Source organism: Gossypium arboreum, chromosome 2 (genome assembly GCF_025698485.1).
Source record: "Gossypium arboreum isolate Shixiya-1 chromosome 2, ASM2569848v2, whole genome shotgun sequence".
NCBI lineage: Eukaryota > Viridiplantae > Streptophyta > Magnoliopsida > Malvales > Malvaceae > Gossypium > Gossypium arboreum.
In genome coordinates, this window is record NC_069071.1 from 103,610,086 (window position 1) to 103,626,538 (window position 16,453).

Consider the following 16,453-nt stretch of genomic DNA (forward strand, 5'->3'; position numbering starts at 1 on the left):
GAACTTCTCAATTTCAAACCTTATTGCTATCATCTCTAAACGGGCTGATCTACGAAAATTGAACTAGTTCTGATACTACTTGTTGGGGATCAACCCGATTAAGCAACAAACAAGTAAAAATAGCGGAAGAAATTGAGAAATTGAACACATAAATTTAACATGAAAAAACCCCTCCAAAGAGGATAAAAGACTACGGATAAAGATAATTTTACTATAATGGCAAAAGAACAAAGAGTACAAAAGATAGAGAGAAAAACTAAACCACAAAACCCAAAAATAAAAAACTCTCGAAACGTAAACACAAAATTCTTTAAATGTGTTATGAGTTTTAATCTCTAATGGGTATGTTTTCTAAGGTTGTAAGAGAGCCTAAATTCATAGGTCAAATAATAATAAAATAATCTTAGACTAATCAGATTTTGATTGAAACAAATAAACAGAATTTAACTAAATGATTATTTCTCAAATTTGACTGAAATAGTAATCATATTTAACATCAAGTTTTGTTTCATGTTACATTTTCGATTTTAATTTCTGGTTTTAAAACGAACATATGTAATCTCTTAAGATTCAGCCATAACGTCCAGGCGAGTTTGGAGTGTTACAATGCTCATCCCTAATCCCTACTTACCAAATATATTTATTATTTGAATATTTGTTTTTTGAGTTTTAAATAAATTAAAACAATTCTTTTCTTCAACATTTCCAAAACCAAATAGATAATTAAACCAATCGAATCTTCAATTTTCAATATGATCAATCCAATCAATATGTTCAATCCAATTAAATAAATTATGAAAAAACTCATAAAAAATTTAAAACATTAAAATAAAAAAAAAGACTATTTAATCAATTTATACCAATTCACAAATTAATTGATCCGTATTTTGGATCCTCTCAATCAATTATATCTTTATGAAAACAGTGGATTTTCTTTTTTTAACGAAAACAAAAACAACTCTTAGTTTCAAAGAGAACTGATTAAGTGATTTTTCCGACAAAAGAAAAAGACCAATAAATTATTATTTTTAATTAGTAATGAATTTCCTTTGTCAAATCATCAATCCAAGAATGAACTATACTCGTATACACACTTCTTATGTGACTGAAATAAATATTTCGTTTTTTCTTAAAGAAGGTTTATGTTTAACTGTGTTGCGTTCCAATATACAAATTGCGTAGGTCACAAGACAAACTATTGTTTCAGACAAGAAGACTTAAGTTTGTCAACAAGTGTGAGAAGAGAGGGATTTCCCTCGCAAGCTTCCTTCAGTCTTTCCAACCTTCCCTCTACATTGCTACTCTCCATTGTCAAACCTTCCTCTTTTTCGGCCTTTGTAACACTCGATGGCTTCATATATTCGATGAACTGCAGCATCATTCCCTGTAATCATATTCCAAAAGATTGAACACATGAATAATTAAACTCAGTATACACTATATATTCCAGAATGAAACGATGCGGATATCCTTCTAGGTCATTAAAATAATACTCCATGCTACAATATACTGACTCACTAAACAATGGAGGTTTCCTTACAAAAACCTCTGTATACAGAATGTACTATTTTTACTATGGTTTTGGATCCTGTTTAGTGAGTTATAGCATAAATGCCACCACAATATGCTTGTCATGTTTTTTCATATTCCAAATGACTCTTGTTTAGGCAGTGCAAAGGCTTTTAGAACTTTACAAGAAAAGCTGCATACCTCGTGCTGCTTCTTCCTGGCATTGTCTCGCAGTAGAGACTTCACAAGCTTATTCCGTAGCAATGGCTTGTCACTTTTATGAGAGCTGAAAACAAAAGATGAAAGGTGATGCAGAACTAATGTGAATGCGACTGATCCTCGAGTTGCAGCTTTGTCAAGGGCACCAGACACCCATGACTTCACATAAGCTTCCAAAATCGCTTCATTCTCCTGTAAAAAAAAAAAAAAAAAATCAGACATTCTCATAATAGGTGATTTGCAAGTAATCCCCAGATGCTAAATCAGATAGAAACAGCAATATGCAACTATATTCAAGAAATTGCAGAGAATATCTCTCTCTATAGGAATAAATCAACAGTCCTCTAGGAATAGAAACCAGAAGTCTTGTTCTCTGTCAAATTTTAACATCAAAAACAAAAAATGTTGTTCACTTCCAAGTTAACCACGGGTGTTTGAGTCAAAGATTTTACTTTATGCCAGTTCATTATTTCTATCTCTCCACCTTATTTATGATTTTGAAATAAGCTAAGATATTTAGCGTTCTCTTCTGAGTTCTGACACATTGAAGTCAAATTGGGGGTTTCGTTAAGACAATATCAGAAATCAAATGTCAAGCACATTCAATTACATTTACCATACATAGCAAGCTGCCATGCATTTGAATAGAACACAAAAGGAGCAGATAGCAGTCAGTACCTCAACAGGTTCAAGGTATCCTTCAGCCTCACCCAGGCATTTCTGCAATGGTGGAAGAAGTTCAAGGACATGAGAATTAGATAATGCATTCCAGGCAGCAAGTCGAACAGGAGCTTCGACACAACGGTGTAAATATATTGCAACTTGTCGACCATAGGTCAAATCACCAAAAGATACAGCAGCATACTGCTCAACAAGAGTATCAATAAATGTTGAGTAACTTTCATGAATCTCTGATTGAAACCTCAGAAATTCCACATTAATTTTATTTTCTGTCTCTGGTGTTAAACTGGTAGACATATTTGAAATAGTTTGACTTCTTCCCTTAGACCTTATCTCGTCAAGAAGCTGTCCATATAGCTCTTGCAAAGACTCATAAACATCCCTAGTCTTCTCATCTTCAAGCACAGCCATTCCAATGAGTAATATGATGGATAATGAATGTAGTTTCCAGATTACTGGAACACTCCAAATGGGTGAAACAACATCTGCAGATAAGAAAGTGGACAAGGCTTCCAAACCTAAAAGGAAAAACATTCCAGCTTTAGAAAGTTCAACTATATCACCAGGGTCCTGCACAATATTTTGTATATCAGAGACCCTTCCCAGCCCAGCATGTTTGCTATCGCATAAGGTTGATATTGGACTAAGAAACCAGTGCATTGGAAAAGGCAGTCTCTGGTGGGCCCATTCCATCATCAATGAAGTGCAGTTTTGATCTCGACTCATCATTGATGTGTCCAGGTCTTCTGGTATGGTTTCTAGAAAAGCGTTACTCCTTGATGTTCTATCGACACTTGAGGCTTTCAATTTTTTCTTATTAGACAACCATCTATTTCTAAAGTGAGAAGCTAATATCTCACTGAAGAGCATATAGTCATCTTCTTTATATTCCCACCCATATAATTTTATCCTCCCATTACCCTGGATAAAATGCTGAATGCAAAGGTCAAGGTACTTTAGCACAGGTACTTGAAGCATAACATCCAACGCTTTCTCCACAATAACCTTGTCTCTTGGTCCAGAAATTAAACATAATCCTAAAGCTGAAAGGATTATTTCTCTGGTAAAGGTCCTCTCATCATCTAAGGATAATACTTCTATAGAGACAGTCTGGAAGATGTCAAGCAATTGACTGAGCAACCATGCATCTGTTTGTGCCAATAAAACAGATTTTGACCAAAATCCTCCACCAGAGGCTCCCCATCCAAGCCCCACACCAGGAGCAGGGCCTCCTCTACCAAAAATCTCAATTGACTGCACAATTTGCCACTCTGAAGCAACTAACTTTGAGAAAATATCAAACACACATCTCAATTCAAACAAAGATTCCACCAGTATCCCCTTTGCAAGTATGTTCTCTTCTTGTGATAAACTGCATGCTTGAGAAGGATTACAGACCACAGTCTTAGCCAACTGGATCAAATTGTTAATGTATATAAAAACCTGGAAGAAGCCATGAAGGCAACATAGAGAAGCAAATGATGTTTCGAATACACTTTGCTTCCTTAAAGAACAGAGTTGCTCGATAAAAGAACTACCTGCAGCCAGATTAGTTCCATATTCTGCAGTATTCACACGTGTAAAGCTCAAAAAACCATTTCTAATAATTTCAAGTCCAACCTTAGGAACAAAATCTGGCAACCATGGCACATAACCATCATCTTGCAGGCCCATGGCATCCTCAGGGATCACTTTTTCAAGCACTCTGGAAAGCATGTGCATAACAGCTGAGTATACCCACAATAAAGGAGAGGAAGATTTATCATGGAAAATAGAGATTCCAATTATTTCATCCTGAGAATCAATTAATCTAGACTTAAATGAAATCCACTTCAGAGCTAAATCAACCATTGGTCCGGCATGGCTCCAAGACCAGGTCTCCACATTGTCATCAGCTCTTTCAGCTATTCCATCACTTAGAATTTTGTGTGAATAAAAATTTGGAAGTGTTCTGGCCAAGGATTCTAGAATAAGGTATGCCTCCATAGAGATGGAAGCAAATTCACCTAAAACATTGTTCTCAACCAGTTTTCTAATTGTAGGCGGATTCAACCACAAGTACAAGGCAGGAAGAATGTTGGAGAAGTATGACACACAATACCCATACTGAATGCAGACCTTCCAAAAACGTAGTTGTTCAACCATTAACACAGATGAAAGTTTACAATTTTCTCTTCCCAATTTCAACCATTGCTCCAAAGAGTAAGCATTTTTATATAATTGCCATGTCATAGCCTGGAAAATCCCATTCTCTACGAACTCTGCACAGTTCTTCCTGTCAGATTGTGCTAGCACCTTTATAACAAAAAAAAAAAAAGCAATATAACTTCTTTAGGCTAAATGGTAAGAAAATAGACCATTTAATAAATAACTAGAAACATAATACATTTTTTCATTCTTTTTACTAACATAGAAGTGAGTCAGGAAGCCTCATAGCCCTCACTATTCCAAAAACAAATGAATAAAAGCTTACCTTCAAAAGGCAAACAGATTTGATCTTAGATGGATAAACATCCATATTGCTATTTGCAGTAAATCGGTGAACAACAGTTTGAACTAATCTTTGGCACTTCATTATAGCATTCACACCCATTGGGGAATGTCTTGCTATTGCAACTAGTACTGAAATCAAGCATTCTTCCAAAGGTGCAGTTGGTTCTATCTGAAAACATGAGCAACGTTACTAACGTATATATCAGAAATATTCCACAAAGTAAGCATTGAACTTCCAGGAGAGACACTATGACTGCTCTCCTCTTAGGAGTTGGAACAACTAAAATATAGACCCACCAAATTAGCATAGATATTATTGTGCTACATATTAGTTTCCAGGGTCATGCAAGTACGAAGAAAGGAAAAAGGTAAACACGAAAATCTGCAGTAGAAAAAAGAAGATGCTAGCACAAATTCTAAATCAGTACTAATTTCTCTTCACACGACCCACAAAAAAGTCAATTGTTTAAACTAGATAACAAGTTTATTAAATTTGAATAAAACATAAGCGTAAACCTTATGGCAGGTATATCAAGAACTTAAGTAAACATAATCGATTTATTCTGCTCACCTCCAAAAGATATCGAATCCTCGGAAGGATTCCCATCCTAACCAAACCAGCAGCAAAATCTTGTCCAGCAACAACAATGTCATCCTGAATTGTATGCTTCCCTTCAGTTTCATCTTCCACAATATTATCTCCATAAAGAAGAACATTTGAAGGTTTAGCACTGTATTTCCAAAATCCACCATGAAGGAAACCAACATCAATCTCTGGTTTAGACCGAAATATAGGAGCAGTATAAGTACCCCTCATGTCAATTGCTGTTTTCTGCAATATAGAACATTGGTTAAACTAAACATTACATATGGACATACAAGGCATATAAAAGATAGAAATCTACCTCCAAAAGATCAAAGAAACTCTGATTTATATCACAGCTCAATACGCACTGAATAACTTTGGCTGTTGCTAAAACTACAGAATTGTGGTTATCATCAAGCGACATCCTACAGATTTCAAAATATTCAAATTCAAGGGTAAAGAATACAGAATCAAAATCATTTTATGAATCAACATCTAAATTTTAACAGGAAAAAGAACAGTTTGACTTAACATTATTCGGTTTTTTGGGATAAAAATTCATTTAACCTTAATGATAAGATTAGCTCAGGTTCTGGGCCCAGTGCAAAAGCCCAAACAGCTTCCCAGTCAACAGTGCTGTCAACATTGTCCTTATCAGCCGGAGTAGAGCCAATTGGATTGAGATAAATATTACGTAATGCCTTATCAAGCACAGATGCAAGGAGATGCAATGCAAGGGCCCGTTGACCTGGAATCTAAAGTCAACAATATCAGTAAAAACAGGAGATCTGTATAGTCATATCAAAGATAAACTGCAACAATATTTAAGATTGACATGCACAATCTAGCTATATCATGACAACATGCAGCTGCATTTGCATTAAAGATCTACATGTCATCCAATAAAATAATAAATAAAATATAAACTGACCATGCTTCTTGTGAGTACAACTGCTTCTTTAATTGTATAACCTGAAGCACCAGGATCTCCCTCTGTTCGTAAGAAGTCACGTTCAGCAACAATATCACCTCCTGCAATACAGTAATAGAAGGAAAAGGCAAAACAATATTTATTCAGTCATCTGCCGTTCCTTGTATGGCTAGAGTTTATTTATAAACTGTTCTCTAGACAAACAAATAAATGCCACCAAATATAGTTTTAGTGAGTTTATCAAGAAAGTGACAACAAGATCTAATGTCTACCATTTACCTATTGATACATAATATTTAGCAAAAAATGCGAGCAGGTATGTATAAAAGCAACTAAGTAAAAATGTACCAAAAAAAAAAAAAAGAACAGAAGGATGGTTATGATTTTGCCTTACGTATCTCTGGTATCTGAACAAAATCATTTTCAACAACAGTCCCATCCAAGGAAAACCTTAATTCCCTAACAGCCTCAACTCTCTGGCTCCAAGCATCCCACAAACTGCCACTTGCGGAATCTACGTTCTGCTTTACACCATTGTCAAGGCCACTCTTTGTAATGTTTGAGCTTGTTGTGACCGTGGGATTATTGCTATCTATATTTGGAGCTTTCATAGCATTGTTTGACTGATTTTCACATCTAATTCCAAGTTGACTCTCAGCAGCCTGATTTGAGTGTGTGTCAATTTGCTTCTTTAATTTCTCTTGGCCTCGTTTTTTCAGTAAGTTTAGCAAAGCAGGATCCATCTTCAGCAAAATCTCAGCCTGTGCTTCTTTTATTTCTTCAGGTGACATGTTCCCTAATCGGGCACGATTCTCAGCATCAATTTCGCTCTCAAGAGACATGGACCCGCGTCCATTTCCTAAGTTGTGGAATTGCTCTGGAGCCATGGTATCTATCTTCTCCATTCTCCTGAATTCCACATTGGCACTATCATTATGACACATTCTTTTCACCATGACCTGGCCATCAACAACCATCGTTCCTGATTCTTTACTGAAAATTTCAGAATCATGATCTTTAACATGCTCTTCTTTTTGTAACTGAAGTGAGTCATCTAGGTCCATTCCAGTGACTGAACTAGCAGTCAATTCACTCCTCATGGCTTCTTCAGCTTTAGCTAAAGGCCTATGGGCATTTAGATGTGATTCTACATCCATGGAGGCTACATCTGCATGTGCACCAAAGGAGTTACTCAACATGCTTTTATTGCCTAGATCTTTCATGGCTTTTCCATCCATCATTTGTCTTTCAGTTTTCCCTACGTCTGACTGGTTTGTTTCCCTTCCCTTTCTCTGGGAAAGATCATCACCCTGCATTGCCTCTTTCCAATGGCTAAGATCCAAATTCTTTTTCTCTTTCCTCCGTATAGGTTCAGCGAAAACCGATATAGGATCAAAGTTAGCAAATCCAGTTTCATCTTCATCATCTTCTTCAACAACATTTCTGTTATCACTTCTTGGAGTCCAATGCTGTGAAAACAAATCCAAGTATCAGTTCAAGCAACTTCTGCTTTGAACAAATCAAACTCAACCAAAAATAAACCCAGTTAATTAAATAATAACAGATAGGGAGATAAAACCAAAAAGGAACACCATTACTGCTAGTATTAGTTGATTGCCCCCATTCCAAAATCCAAACCCATGTTTGTTAGGTATTAAACTTATGGTTTTGCCTTACTCTTCCAAGCAACAACCGTACCCAAATTTGTAGTAATCAATAATAACGAATTACCTCCCCTTTACAATCATAGGCATGGTAATTTATGTATCCCAAAAGAAACAATACAGAAAGGAAAACATAAAAAGTGTTCATATATCTTATAAATGTTCAAAATTTGTTGAATTAAGTAACTTAAATGAATAGCAAACCAATAAAGAAAATAAAATAGAGAACAAAATCATTGCAGAAGAAGAAAAAAGAAGAGTATAATTTGCGGTGGCTTACAGGACCATGAGAGCGGTGGCGTGCAACAGGGAAAGGAAGCACTGAGAGGCGAGGGGGTTGAATGGGTTTACTAATATCATTGTTCGAAACAATTCCCTTTTCGATTATGCTCCCAACTAAGCTGGAAGCATCGTCTCCATCGATTGAACTGCTAGCAAATACCTTCAAAGAAGCAACTTTTCCTTCATTCCTTTTGGTTTTATGGCCGCTTCGTTGCTCCTGCTTCTTCTCCATAGGTTCCAGGGTTCAAGGGAGGTTCTCCTCCGGCTCTTCGATGTTTCAATTTTGAACGAAAAAAACATTGTCTTGTTTTCAACCCAGAGGAAATAACTTTCTAACTGGACTTGGCCCAACCCAAAAGGTCATTTGAGAGGCTTCGTCGTATATGCCACCACACCCAACCCAAAGGAAATAACATTGTTGCAGCTGCTGCGCATAGACGTTTGAGTGTAAATGCAGAACTTGTGATATCAAATGGCAGATTGGTCTCAACTCCCACCAGAGCTTCTATTTCTAATAGCCGAATGTCAGATTTCGATCCATCTACTCGTGATGGCGTTACCCTGTTCCACCAAAATTTTATCTTTTACCCACGTTATTGAGGATAGACTCGATTAAACAACCAATAAGTAAAAATAATGGAAGAAATTAAGAAATTATACGCAACTCAACTCATTTGATAACTTCTGCAAGTCTTCTGAGTCCAATTTAGCTCTCTACAGCAGCAAATCCCCTCAAAAAGAGTAACTTCTTCCGCAGGAAAAGGTTGGCAGGGATCGTCCCTCTCCAAGCTCAAAGTGCGGCTTCAACTTTTGCTGTTTATAATTCCTACTCTCAAGACTACCCATTTAATATTTACTGAAAATGTGTACTGGTATGTACAAACTGTTATGATTTTTCTTTGCTTATCTCTATATGGACAAACTCATTTCCAACAATAGTCCCATCCATGGAAAATCTCAATTCCTTAACAGCCTCAACTCTCTGGCAATTGTCAAGGCCACTCTTTGTAATGTTTGAGCTTGTTGTGACTGGGATTATTGCTCTCTATATTTGTAGTGCTTATATCATTGTTTGACAGATCATTCTGTGCTTGTTTAGTTCCTTCTTCAGGTGACATGTTTGCTAATAGGGCACGATTCTCAGCATGAATTTCACTCTCAGGAGACATGGACTGGAACCATGTTTATTTCCTAAGTTGTTGAATTGCATCTATCTTCTTCATTCTCCTAAATTGCGCATTGACATTATCGTTAGGGAACATTCTTTTTGGCACGACCTGACCATCAATGGTCATCGGTCCTCATTCTCTAGTGAAGTTTTCAGAGCCAGCATCTTCAATATGCTCTTGCTGGTGTACTTGAACTATTTAAGTGAGTGATCTGTGTCCATTTCAGTGACCCAACTAGCACTCAATTCACTCCTCATGGAGGCTACCTACATCTGCATGTGCACCTAAGGAGATACTCAACATGCTTCTCTTGCCTATAGCTTTCATTGCTTCTCCATCCATTATTTGTCTCAGTTTTCCCAAGGTTTGACTCATTTTGCTTCCCTTTTCTCTTGGAAAATCATCACACTGCATTGCCTCCTTCCAATGGCTTAGCGAAAACTGATATGGGATCAAAGTCGGCAAATCCACTTTCATCTTCATCATCAACTACAACATATCTGTTATCGTTTCTTGGAGTCCAATGCTGTTAAAAAGAATCCAAATTTCGGTTCAACCAACTTCTGCTTTGAACAAATAAACCCACTTAATTACTTGAGCCAACAACTATGAGAGGAAGGAAGATAAAAACCAAAAGAGAGTGCTAGTATTAATTGATAACGACATTCCAAACTCATTTTCTAGGCTTCAATCTCATGCATTTTGAGATGGTTGTTTGAATTGGACCGACCGATTGGATTGGAACCAGTCAAGGTATCAGTTCAAAGAAAAGTATTGAACTGATTATTTCAGGAATCAATATGAATTCATTGAACCAATTGAATTATGAAAGGAATTTTAGCCTAAACAAAAATGCTGTTCACTTCCAAGTTAAGCAAAGGAGTTGGAATCAGAGATTCTACCATACGGCAGTTCATTATTTCTATATCTTTGCGGCCTTACCATTTGGAAATCAGCTAATATGTTTACAATGTTCTTTTCTCTCGCATTGTCAATGGCATTCAATCAGATTACTATAAACAGCAAACTGCTATGTACTAATAGAACACAAAAGTAACAGATAGCAGTCAGTACCTCAAGAAGCATTTCTGCAATGGTAGATTCGAGAATTAAATCATGCATTCAATGCGGCAAGATTTGTCAACCAATAGGACAAACCATCAAAAGATACAGCAGCATACTGTTCGATAAGAGTATCATTAAATGTCGAGTAACTTTCATGAATCTCTGATTGAAACCCAGAAATTCGGCGTTATTTTTTTTCATGTCTCTGGTATTAAACTGATAAGACATAACTGAAATAGTTTTGGGTCTTCCCTTAGATCTTATCTCGTCAAGAAGCTGTCCATATAGCTCTTGCAAAACCTCATAAACAGCCCACGTCTTCTCATCTTCAAGCACAACCATTCAGTATTCAAATAATAATAATAAAACACAGCCATTCCAGTGAGTCATATGATGGATAATGAATGCAGTTTCCAGATTAGGGGAACACCCCCGAACAAGTGAGCCTACATCTGCAGACAACAAAGTGGACCTGACTTTCAAACCTAAAAGGAAGAGCATTCCATTCCCAGCTCTACAGACTTCGGAGCTATATCACCAGGGTCTTGCATAATATGTTGTAAATCGGATACCTTTCCTTTGCAGTTTTTCCTTTTTCCAGCTTCAAAGCTGAAGCCTTGATGTAAAACTTAATGAAGTATGAATTTATTGCCATTTTCTTTCAGGGAAACTTTTAATTGTACATATTTTGTGGCAGTTGTTTTTTTTTTTTGGTTCAACGTCAGTTGTGATTTATTTCTCAAGAATTCGAAGAATTGATCTCTTCTTAGTTGATTATTGTAAGCGTCCCTCAATGTGAAAATGAATAACATTTGACAAAAGTCGAGACAATTCTTCACTCTGTAATTTGTAGGTACATTGTAGATGTTCCCATTATTTTCTAGAAAACTGAGTCCAAAGGTTTTTTTATTTTATTTTGAAACTACTTTAGAGTAGGATAAAGTGATCAAGTTCCTCAAAAGCAGAATAGAAAACGAAAAAACAATTATTTTTATTTTTATTTTATCGATTTACTTGAACTTTTTTTTTTTTAATTCTATTCTAAATATGTTTAATAAGAAAAGTTGGCAGGCAGGCAGCTACTGTTGCCCATAGCAGATCTGAATGCAAAGCAAAACTAGTGATCTCAAATGGCAGATTGGTCTCAACTCCCACAAGAGCTTCTAGTTCTAATAGCCGAACGCCTTGAAGCCCGATTTGATGTTGTCAGATTCCGATCTGTCTGCTGTTCGTGGCGTTCCTCTGTTCCACCAAAACTTTACCCTTTTCGACCTACATATCGCCGAACCCGAGGTAGACTTGAGGAGTCTCTGAGCCATATCACCAGATATACCTTTTACCTTTTAAGATCGTCTCGCGGCGACGAAACAAAAGCACCTGCTTGCTGGTTGGTCAAAATCAGAGAAGGAAGCCGCGGTGTCAAAATGCAACTGTTGAATCCTTTTTCAGATTCTAAGCTGGAATCTCTTCCAAGAAACTTTCCAAAGGTATTGGATTTAACCAACTTTCAAGTCATTGAATTGGGTCATCAATATATTGGTCTGTATAATGTGTATATTGATCATCCTTTAGAGCCCCTATGCTACGACTACAGAAAAAAAGTAGTTCTGCAGCAGTCAAGTACCAATTGTGATGATTTTATAATATTTGCGTCTTTCCGATGCCCGGCTTTTCTGAGGTCGGGAGAAAAGGAATGGACTGTGCTTGAACATGTGTATGACATTCAGGATATTATTTCATTTAATGAGAAATTCTATGCCATTGACCTAAATGGCAAAACTAGAGTCATTGACCAATCTTTAAACGTTAGTTTCCTACCACATGTAGGCTCTCCCCGTAGCAGAAAGTTCTTGGTTAAGTCCCATGATAATTTGTTGGCTGTTGAAATGCTTTCCAATCCAGATAAGGGTGTTGGTTTTAGAGTGTTTAGGATGAGTGAAGAAGATCACAAGTGGGATGAGATGGAAAGTTTAAGGGATCGGATTTTATTTCTGGGTTTTTATGGAGCAGTTTCAGCGCCAGCTTCTGAATTCTATTGGGGTAAAGGAAACCTCATCTTCTATCCCGGAGGCCTCTTCGACTCTCCACATGATCCTGACCCTGAATTTAGACTTGTCTTTGTGTTTGATTTAGAAACTGGTACTGCCTGCCCTTTAGAGAATTGCCCTGCCTACTGTAACTTGTTCTGGCCACCTCCACAATGGGTAACTTATTCAGAATCAGTGATTTTTTTGACTGAAGTTATAAGCAACTCTACTCATTCGATAAGTTCTGCTACACTAGAAAATGAATGCATGTCTCCTGAATCCAGTTTCGCTCTCTCTCCAACAGCAATTACCCCAAAAAGAGTAACTTATCTGGCAGGAAAAGAAGTCGGCAGTGAGCAACCCTCTCCAAGGTCAAAGTGCAGCTTCAAATTCTGCTGTTTCTAACTCCTCTCAAGACTCCCATTTACCCATAGATGTATAATATTTATTGAAAACGTGTGCAGGCATGTATAAACTATTATGATTTTTCCTTGCTTATCTCTATATGGACAACATCATTTCCAACAATATCTGCATAATCTCATCCTGTGCTTTTTTTATTTCTTCAATTGACATGTTTCCTGGTCAGTGACAATTGGCAGCATCAATTTCACTCTCAAGAGACATGGAGTCATGATAGTTTCCTGAGTTTTGGAATTGTTTTGGCACCATGGTATCTACCTTCTCCATTGTCCCAAATTGTGCTTTGGCACTATCATTATGGAACATCCCTCTTGCCATCAATGACCATCCATCCTGATTCTGAACTGAAGTTTCCAGAGGCAGCATCATTAACGTGCTCTTGCTGGTGTGACTGAAGTAAGTCATCAAGTACTCATTTCAGTGACCGAAGTAGAACTCAGTTCACTCCTTATGGCCTCTTCGACTTAAGCCAAAGGCCTATGGGTATTTAAACCCGATTTTCTTGCACTAAATCTGCATGTGCACTGACCAAAGGCGTTCCTCAACGTGCTTTTCTTGCATACAATTTTCATTGCTTTTGTCTTTCAGTTTCCCCAAGGTCTGACGCTTGTAGTTTGCTTCCCGTTCCCCTTCTCTCTGAAAAATATCATCCTGCATTGCCTCTTTCGTATAAGCTACGCACCTCCCCCTTCCAGTTACATGTATGGTACCTACGTATCCTAAAAGAAACAATACAAAAATGCATGAAATAGAAGAGTTCATATATCTTATAAATATTCAAAATTTGTTGAATATGAGTAACTTAAAAGAATAGAAAATCAATAAATAAAATAAAACAGAACAAAGTCATTGGTGAAGAAGAAAACAGAGTGAATTTGGAGGTGGATTATAGGACCTGATTGAATCATGGATCAACAATGGAAATATGTGAGAAAACTGCTGATAACAACTTTTTGTAAGTGATTATACAAACCCACAGTATATAACCTAAACAGAGATTGATGAGTTTAAGGCCCTGTATATGAAAATATATAGCAATTTACAAAACGATTATTCAGTCTGTTTTTACATTGTTGATGTTCAAACATTATTTTCTGGAAAATGAGTTTTAGGGTTTTCAATTTTTTTTTGTAATTACTTAACAGTAAGGTAAAGTGATGAAGTTCATCCTCAAAAGACAGAATAAAAAACGAACATAGCATAATTTTAAATTTATTTTTACCTTATTCTATTCTGAATATATTTATATAAAAACAAAAGATGGCAGGCAGTTGTAAGTAACCCTAGCAGATTTGAGTGGAGCAAAAACTTGTAAACCCCAAATGGCAGATTGGTCTCGACTCCTGCCGGAACTTGTAGTTCTAATAGCCAAATGCCTTGAAGCCCGATTTGATATTCTCAGATTCCGATCCGTCTGCTCTTCATGGCGTTCCTCTGTTCCACTCCCACCAAAACTTAACCCTTTATTACCCACAAATCTCCCTTTACCAAGGCGTGGTAGAGGTGAATGGTCTCTGAGCTATATTTCCGTAAACACCCTTTACCTTATTAGATCGTCTCGCGCTAACCAAACAGAAGCCCCAACTTGCTAGTTGGCCAAAATCAGAGATGCAACTGACCATCACCGTGCCGAAATGCAACTGTTGAATCCTCCTTGGCTGGAAGGTCCTCCGAGAAACTTTCCGAAGGTATTGGATTTAACCAACTTTCAGGTCCTTGAATTGGGTCATGAGCACGTTGGTCATTATGATGTTAGTATTGATCATCCTATAGAGGCTCATTACGCAACCTACCGACTGAAAGTTGTCTTCTTGCGGTCAAGTACTATCGATAGTGATGATTTTATAATGTTTTCCATGTTCGGGATCTCGGCCGTTCTGAGATCGGGAGAAAAGAATGGATTGTGCTTGAAAATGTGGGTTGCCTTGGGGATATTATTTCATTCAATGGGAAATTCTATGCCATCGACGGAAACGGAAGAACTATAGCCATTGACCAATCTTTAAACGTTAGGTTCCTACCACATGTAGAGTGTTCCCGCGCTTCCAGATGCAGAAAGTTCTTGGTTAAGTCCGTTGATAATTTGTTGTTCCTAGAAATGTTTTGGGAAGCGGGGAATGTGGTTCGTGTTAGAGTTTTGAGGATGAATGAAGAAGAGCACAAGTGGGATGAGATGGATAGTTTGAGTTTGAGGGATCGGATCTTGTTTATGGGTTTTCATGAAGCAATATCCGCGCCAGCTTCGGAATTTGGTTGGGGTAGAGGAAACCTCATCTTCTATCCGGAAAATCTCTCCGACTATCCAGGATTCGGTAATCATGAGTATGGAATTTGGTATAAATATATGCTTGTGTTTGATTTAGAAACAGGTACAGCCAGTCGCTTAGAGAATTGCCCTGCCTACCGTAACTTGTTTTGGCCACCTCCAGAATGGGTAACTTCTTCCACTGAAGTTATAAGCAACTCCGCTCATTCCATAACTTCTGCTACATCAAAAAGTGAGTGCACGTATCTTGAACCCGATTTAGCCATCTCTCCAACAGCAAATACCTTGAAAATAGTAACTTCTTCTGCAAGTAAAGAAGTCGGCACAGAGCATCCATCTCCAAGCTCAAAGTGCAGCTTCAAATTTTGTTTTTTCTAACTGAAGTATCTCTAGTAGACATGATAATTTATGTATTCATGTTATTTTTCTGTATGTACTCTCAAGTTCCTCAACTTCTTTTGAATGCTACACTCGGTTAATGTCAAAATTGCACATAAGAAATAAAAAAACTACTCTCAATTAACAGTTACCAATTATGTCTTTTCTTAATCTTTTTCATGTTTATTGATATGAGCGTAGAAAATATGGAAATCACATATATAATAAGAGTAATTATATGTTATTATTTAGTATCATAAAAGATTAGTTTAAAGCAAAAGTGATCTAATTTGGTTAAGTTTTATTGGACGGTATGGATCAAATATATGTAGATATTCTAGTAATTAATTGCTAATTGATGATGTGCTGAGTAGAAATTAATGTTAATGTGCAAAAGTTATATATTAAGATTTTGGTCTCAACTTACACATAGGGTAACTTTTCTAATATCTCATCTCTAGAGAAGAAAGAGACACATTCTTTATATTACTTATGTGCTAATTTAAAATATCAAAACCGCAAATATTGTAGATTTCAAGAAATTGATTAATTTAGGTATGCTTCCACATCTAGTTTTGTTCTTGATATTTTAAAATGATAGATCACGGTTTATTAAGTTTTATTTCAGATTTATTTTACGATTCTAACAAGTGGCATTTGAGCCTCGTCATGTCGAATAATTGAGAATGAGTTATTTTTTATTATATATGGATTTATTCATTCTTAAAATTTTATGGGTTTAAAATATTAATTTGGAGCT

At 36.7% G+C, this 16,453-nt stretch overlaps 3 protein-coding genes across 5 annotated transcripts; 2 read left to right on the top strand and 1 right to left on the bottom strand.

Moving 5' to 3' along the window:
• Window positions 1-989: 989 nt before the first annotated feature.
• On the bottom strand, window positions 990-9,384 carry LOC108467111 (transcriptional elongation regulator MINIYO). Of its 3 annotated transcripts, none has more exons than XM_053025091.1 (11): window positions 9,036-9,384; window positions 8,364-8,926; window positions 6,814-7,888; window positions 6,420-6,520; window positions 6,056-6,243; window positions 5,808-5,913; window positions 5,474-5,734; window positions 4,883-5,071; window positions 2,407-4,704; window positions 1,711-1,920; window positions 990-1,384 (listed from the first exon to the last, which is right to left on the bottom strand). In XM_053025091.1, the coding sequence occupies exons 2-11, from the start codon at window positions 8,595-8,597 to the stop codon at window positions 1,196-1,198; spliced, it is 4,851 nt and encodes a 1,616-aa protein (XP_052881051.1). In that variant the 5' UTR covers window positions 8,598-8,926; window positions 9,036-9,384; the 3' UTR covers window positions 990-1,195. The 3 variants fall into 3 exon arrangements, with proteins under 3 accessions (XP_052881051.1, XP_017623115.1, XP_052881052.1); XM_017767626.2 differs by having other exon boundaries at window positions 9,031-9,384; XM_053025092.1 differs by having other exon boundaries at window positions 8,364-8,946; window positions 9,031-9,384.
• Window positions 9,385-10,717: 1,333 nt separating this feature from the next.
• LOC108466545 (F-box protein SKIP23-like) lies at window positions 10,718-13,154 on the top strand. Its single transcript, XM_017766912.2, has one exon. The coding sequence runs from the start codon at window positions 11,730-11,732 to the stop codon at window positions 13,029-13,031; it is 1,302 nt and encodes a 433-aa protein (XP_017622401.1). The 5' UTR covers window positions 10,718-11,729; the 3' UTR covers window positions 13,032-13,154.
• A 912-nt stretch (window positions 13,155-14,066) lies between these two features.
• On the top strand, window positions 14,067-15,843 carry LOC108466149 (F-box protein SKIP23-like). Its single transcript, XM_017766507.2, has 2 exons — window positions 14,067-14,640; window positions 14,892-15,843. Exons 1-2 carry the CDS (start codon window positions 14,372-14,374, stop codon window positions 15,691-15,693), a joined length of 1,071 nt encoding a protein of 356 aa, XP_017621996.1. The 5' UTR covers window positions 14,067-14,371; the 3' UTR covers window positions 15,694-15,843.
• Window positions 15,844-16,453: the final 610 nt, after the last annotated feature.

Coding starts and splice junctions, on each gene's coding strand:
- LOC108466149 (XM_017766507.2), top strand. CDS start 14,372: ATGGCAGATTGGTCTCGACTCCTGCCGGAACTTGTAGTTCTAATAGCC. Junction 14,641..14,891: donor ACAGAAGCCCCAACTTGCTA/GTTGGCCAAAAT, acceptor ATAGTGATGATT/TTATAATGTTTTCCATGTTC.
- LOC108467111 (XM_053025091.1), bottom strand. CDS start 8,597: ATGGAGAAGAAGCAGGAGCAACGAAGCGGCCATAAAACCAAAAGGAAT. Junction 5,914..6,055: donor GAGCTAATCTTATCATTAAG/GTTAAATGAATT, acceptor TGAAATCTGTAG/GATGTCGCTTGATGATAACC. Junction 4,705..4,882: donor AATCTGTTTGCCTTTTGAAG/GTAAGCTTTTAT, acceptor TTTGTTATAAAG/GTGCTAGCACAATCTGACAG.
- LOC108466545 (XM_017766912.2), top strand. CDS start 11,730: ATGGCAGATTGGTCTCAACTCCCACAAGAGCTTCTAGTTCTAATAGCC.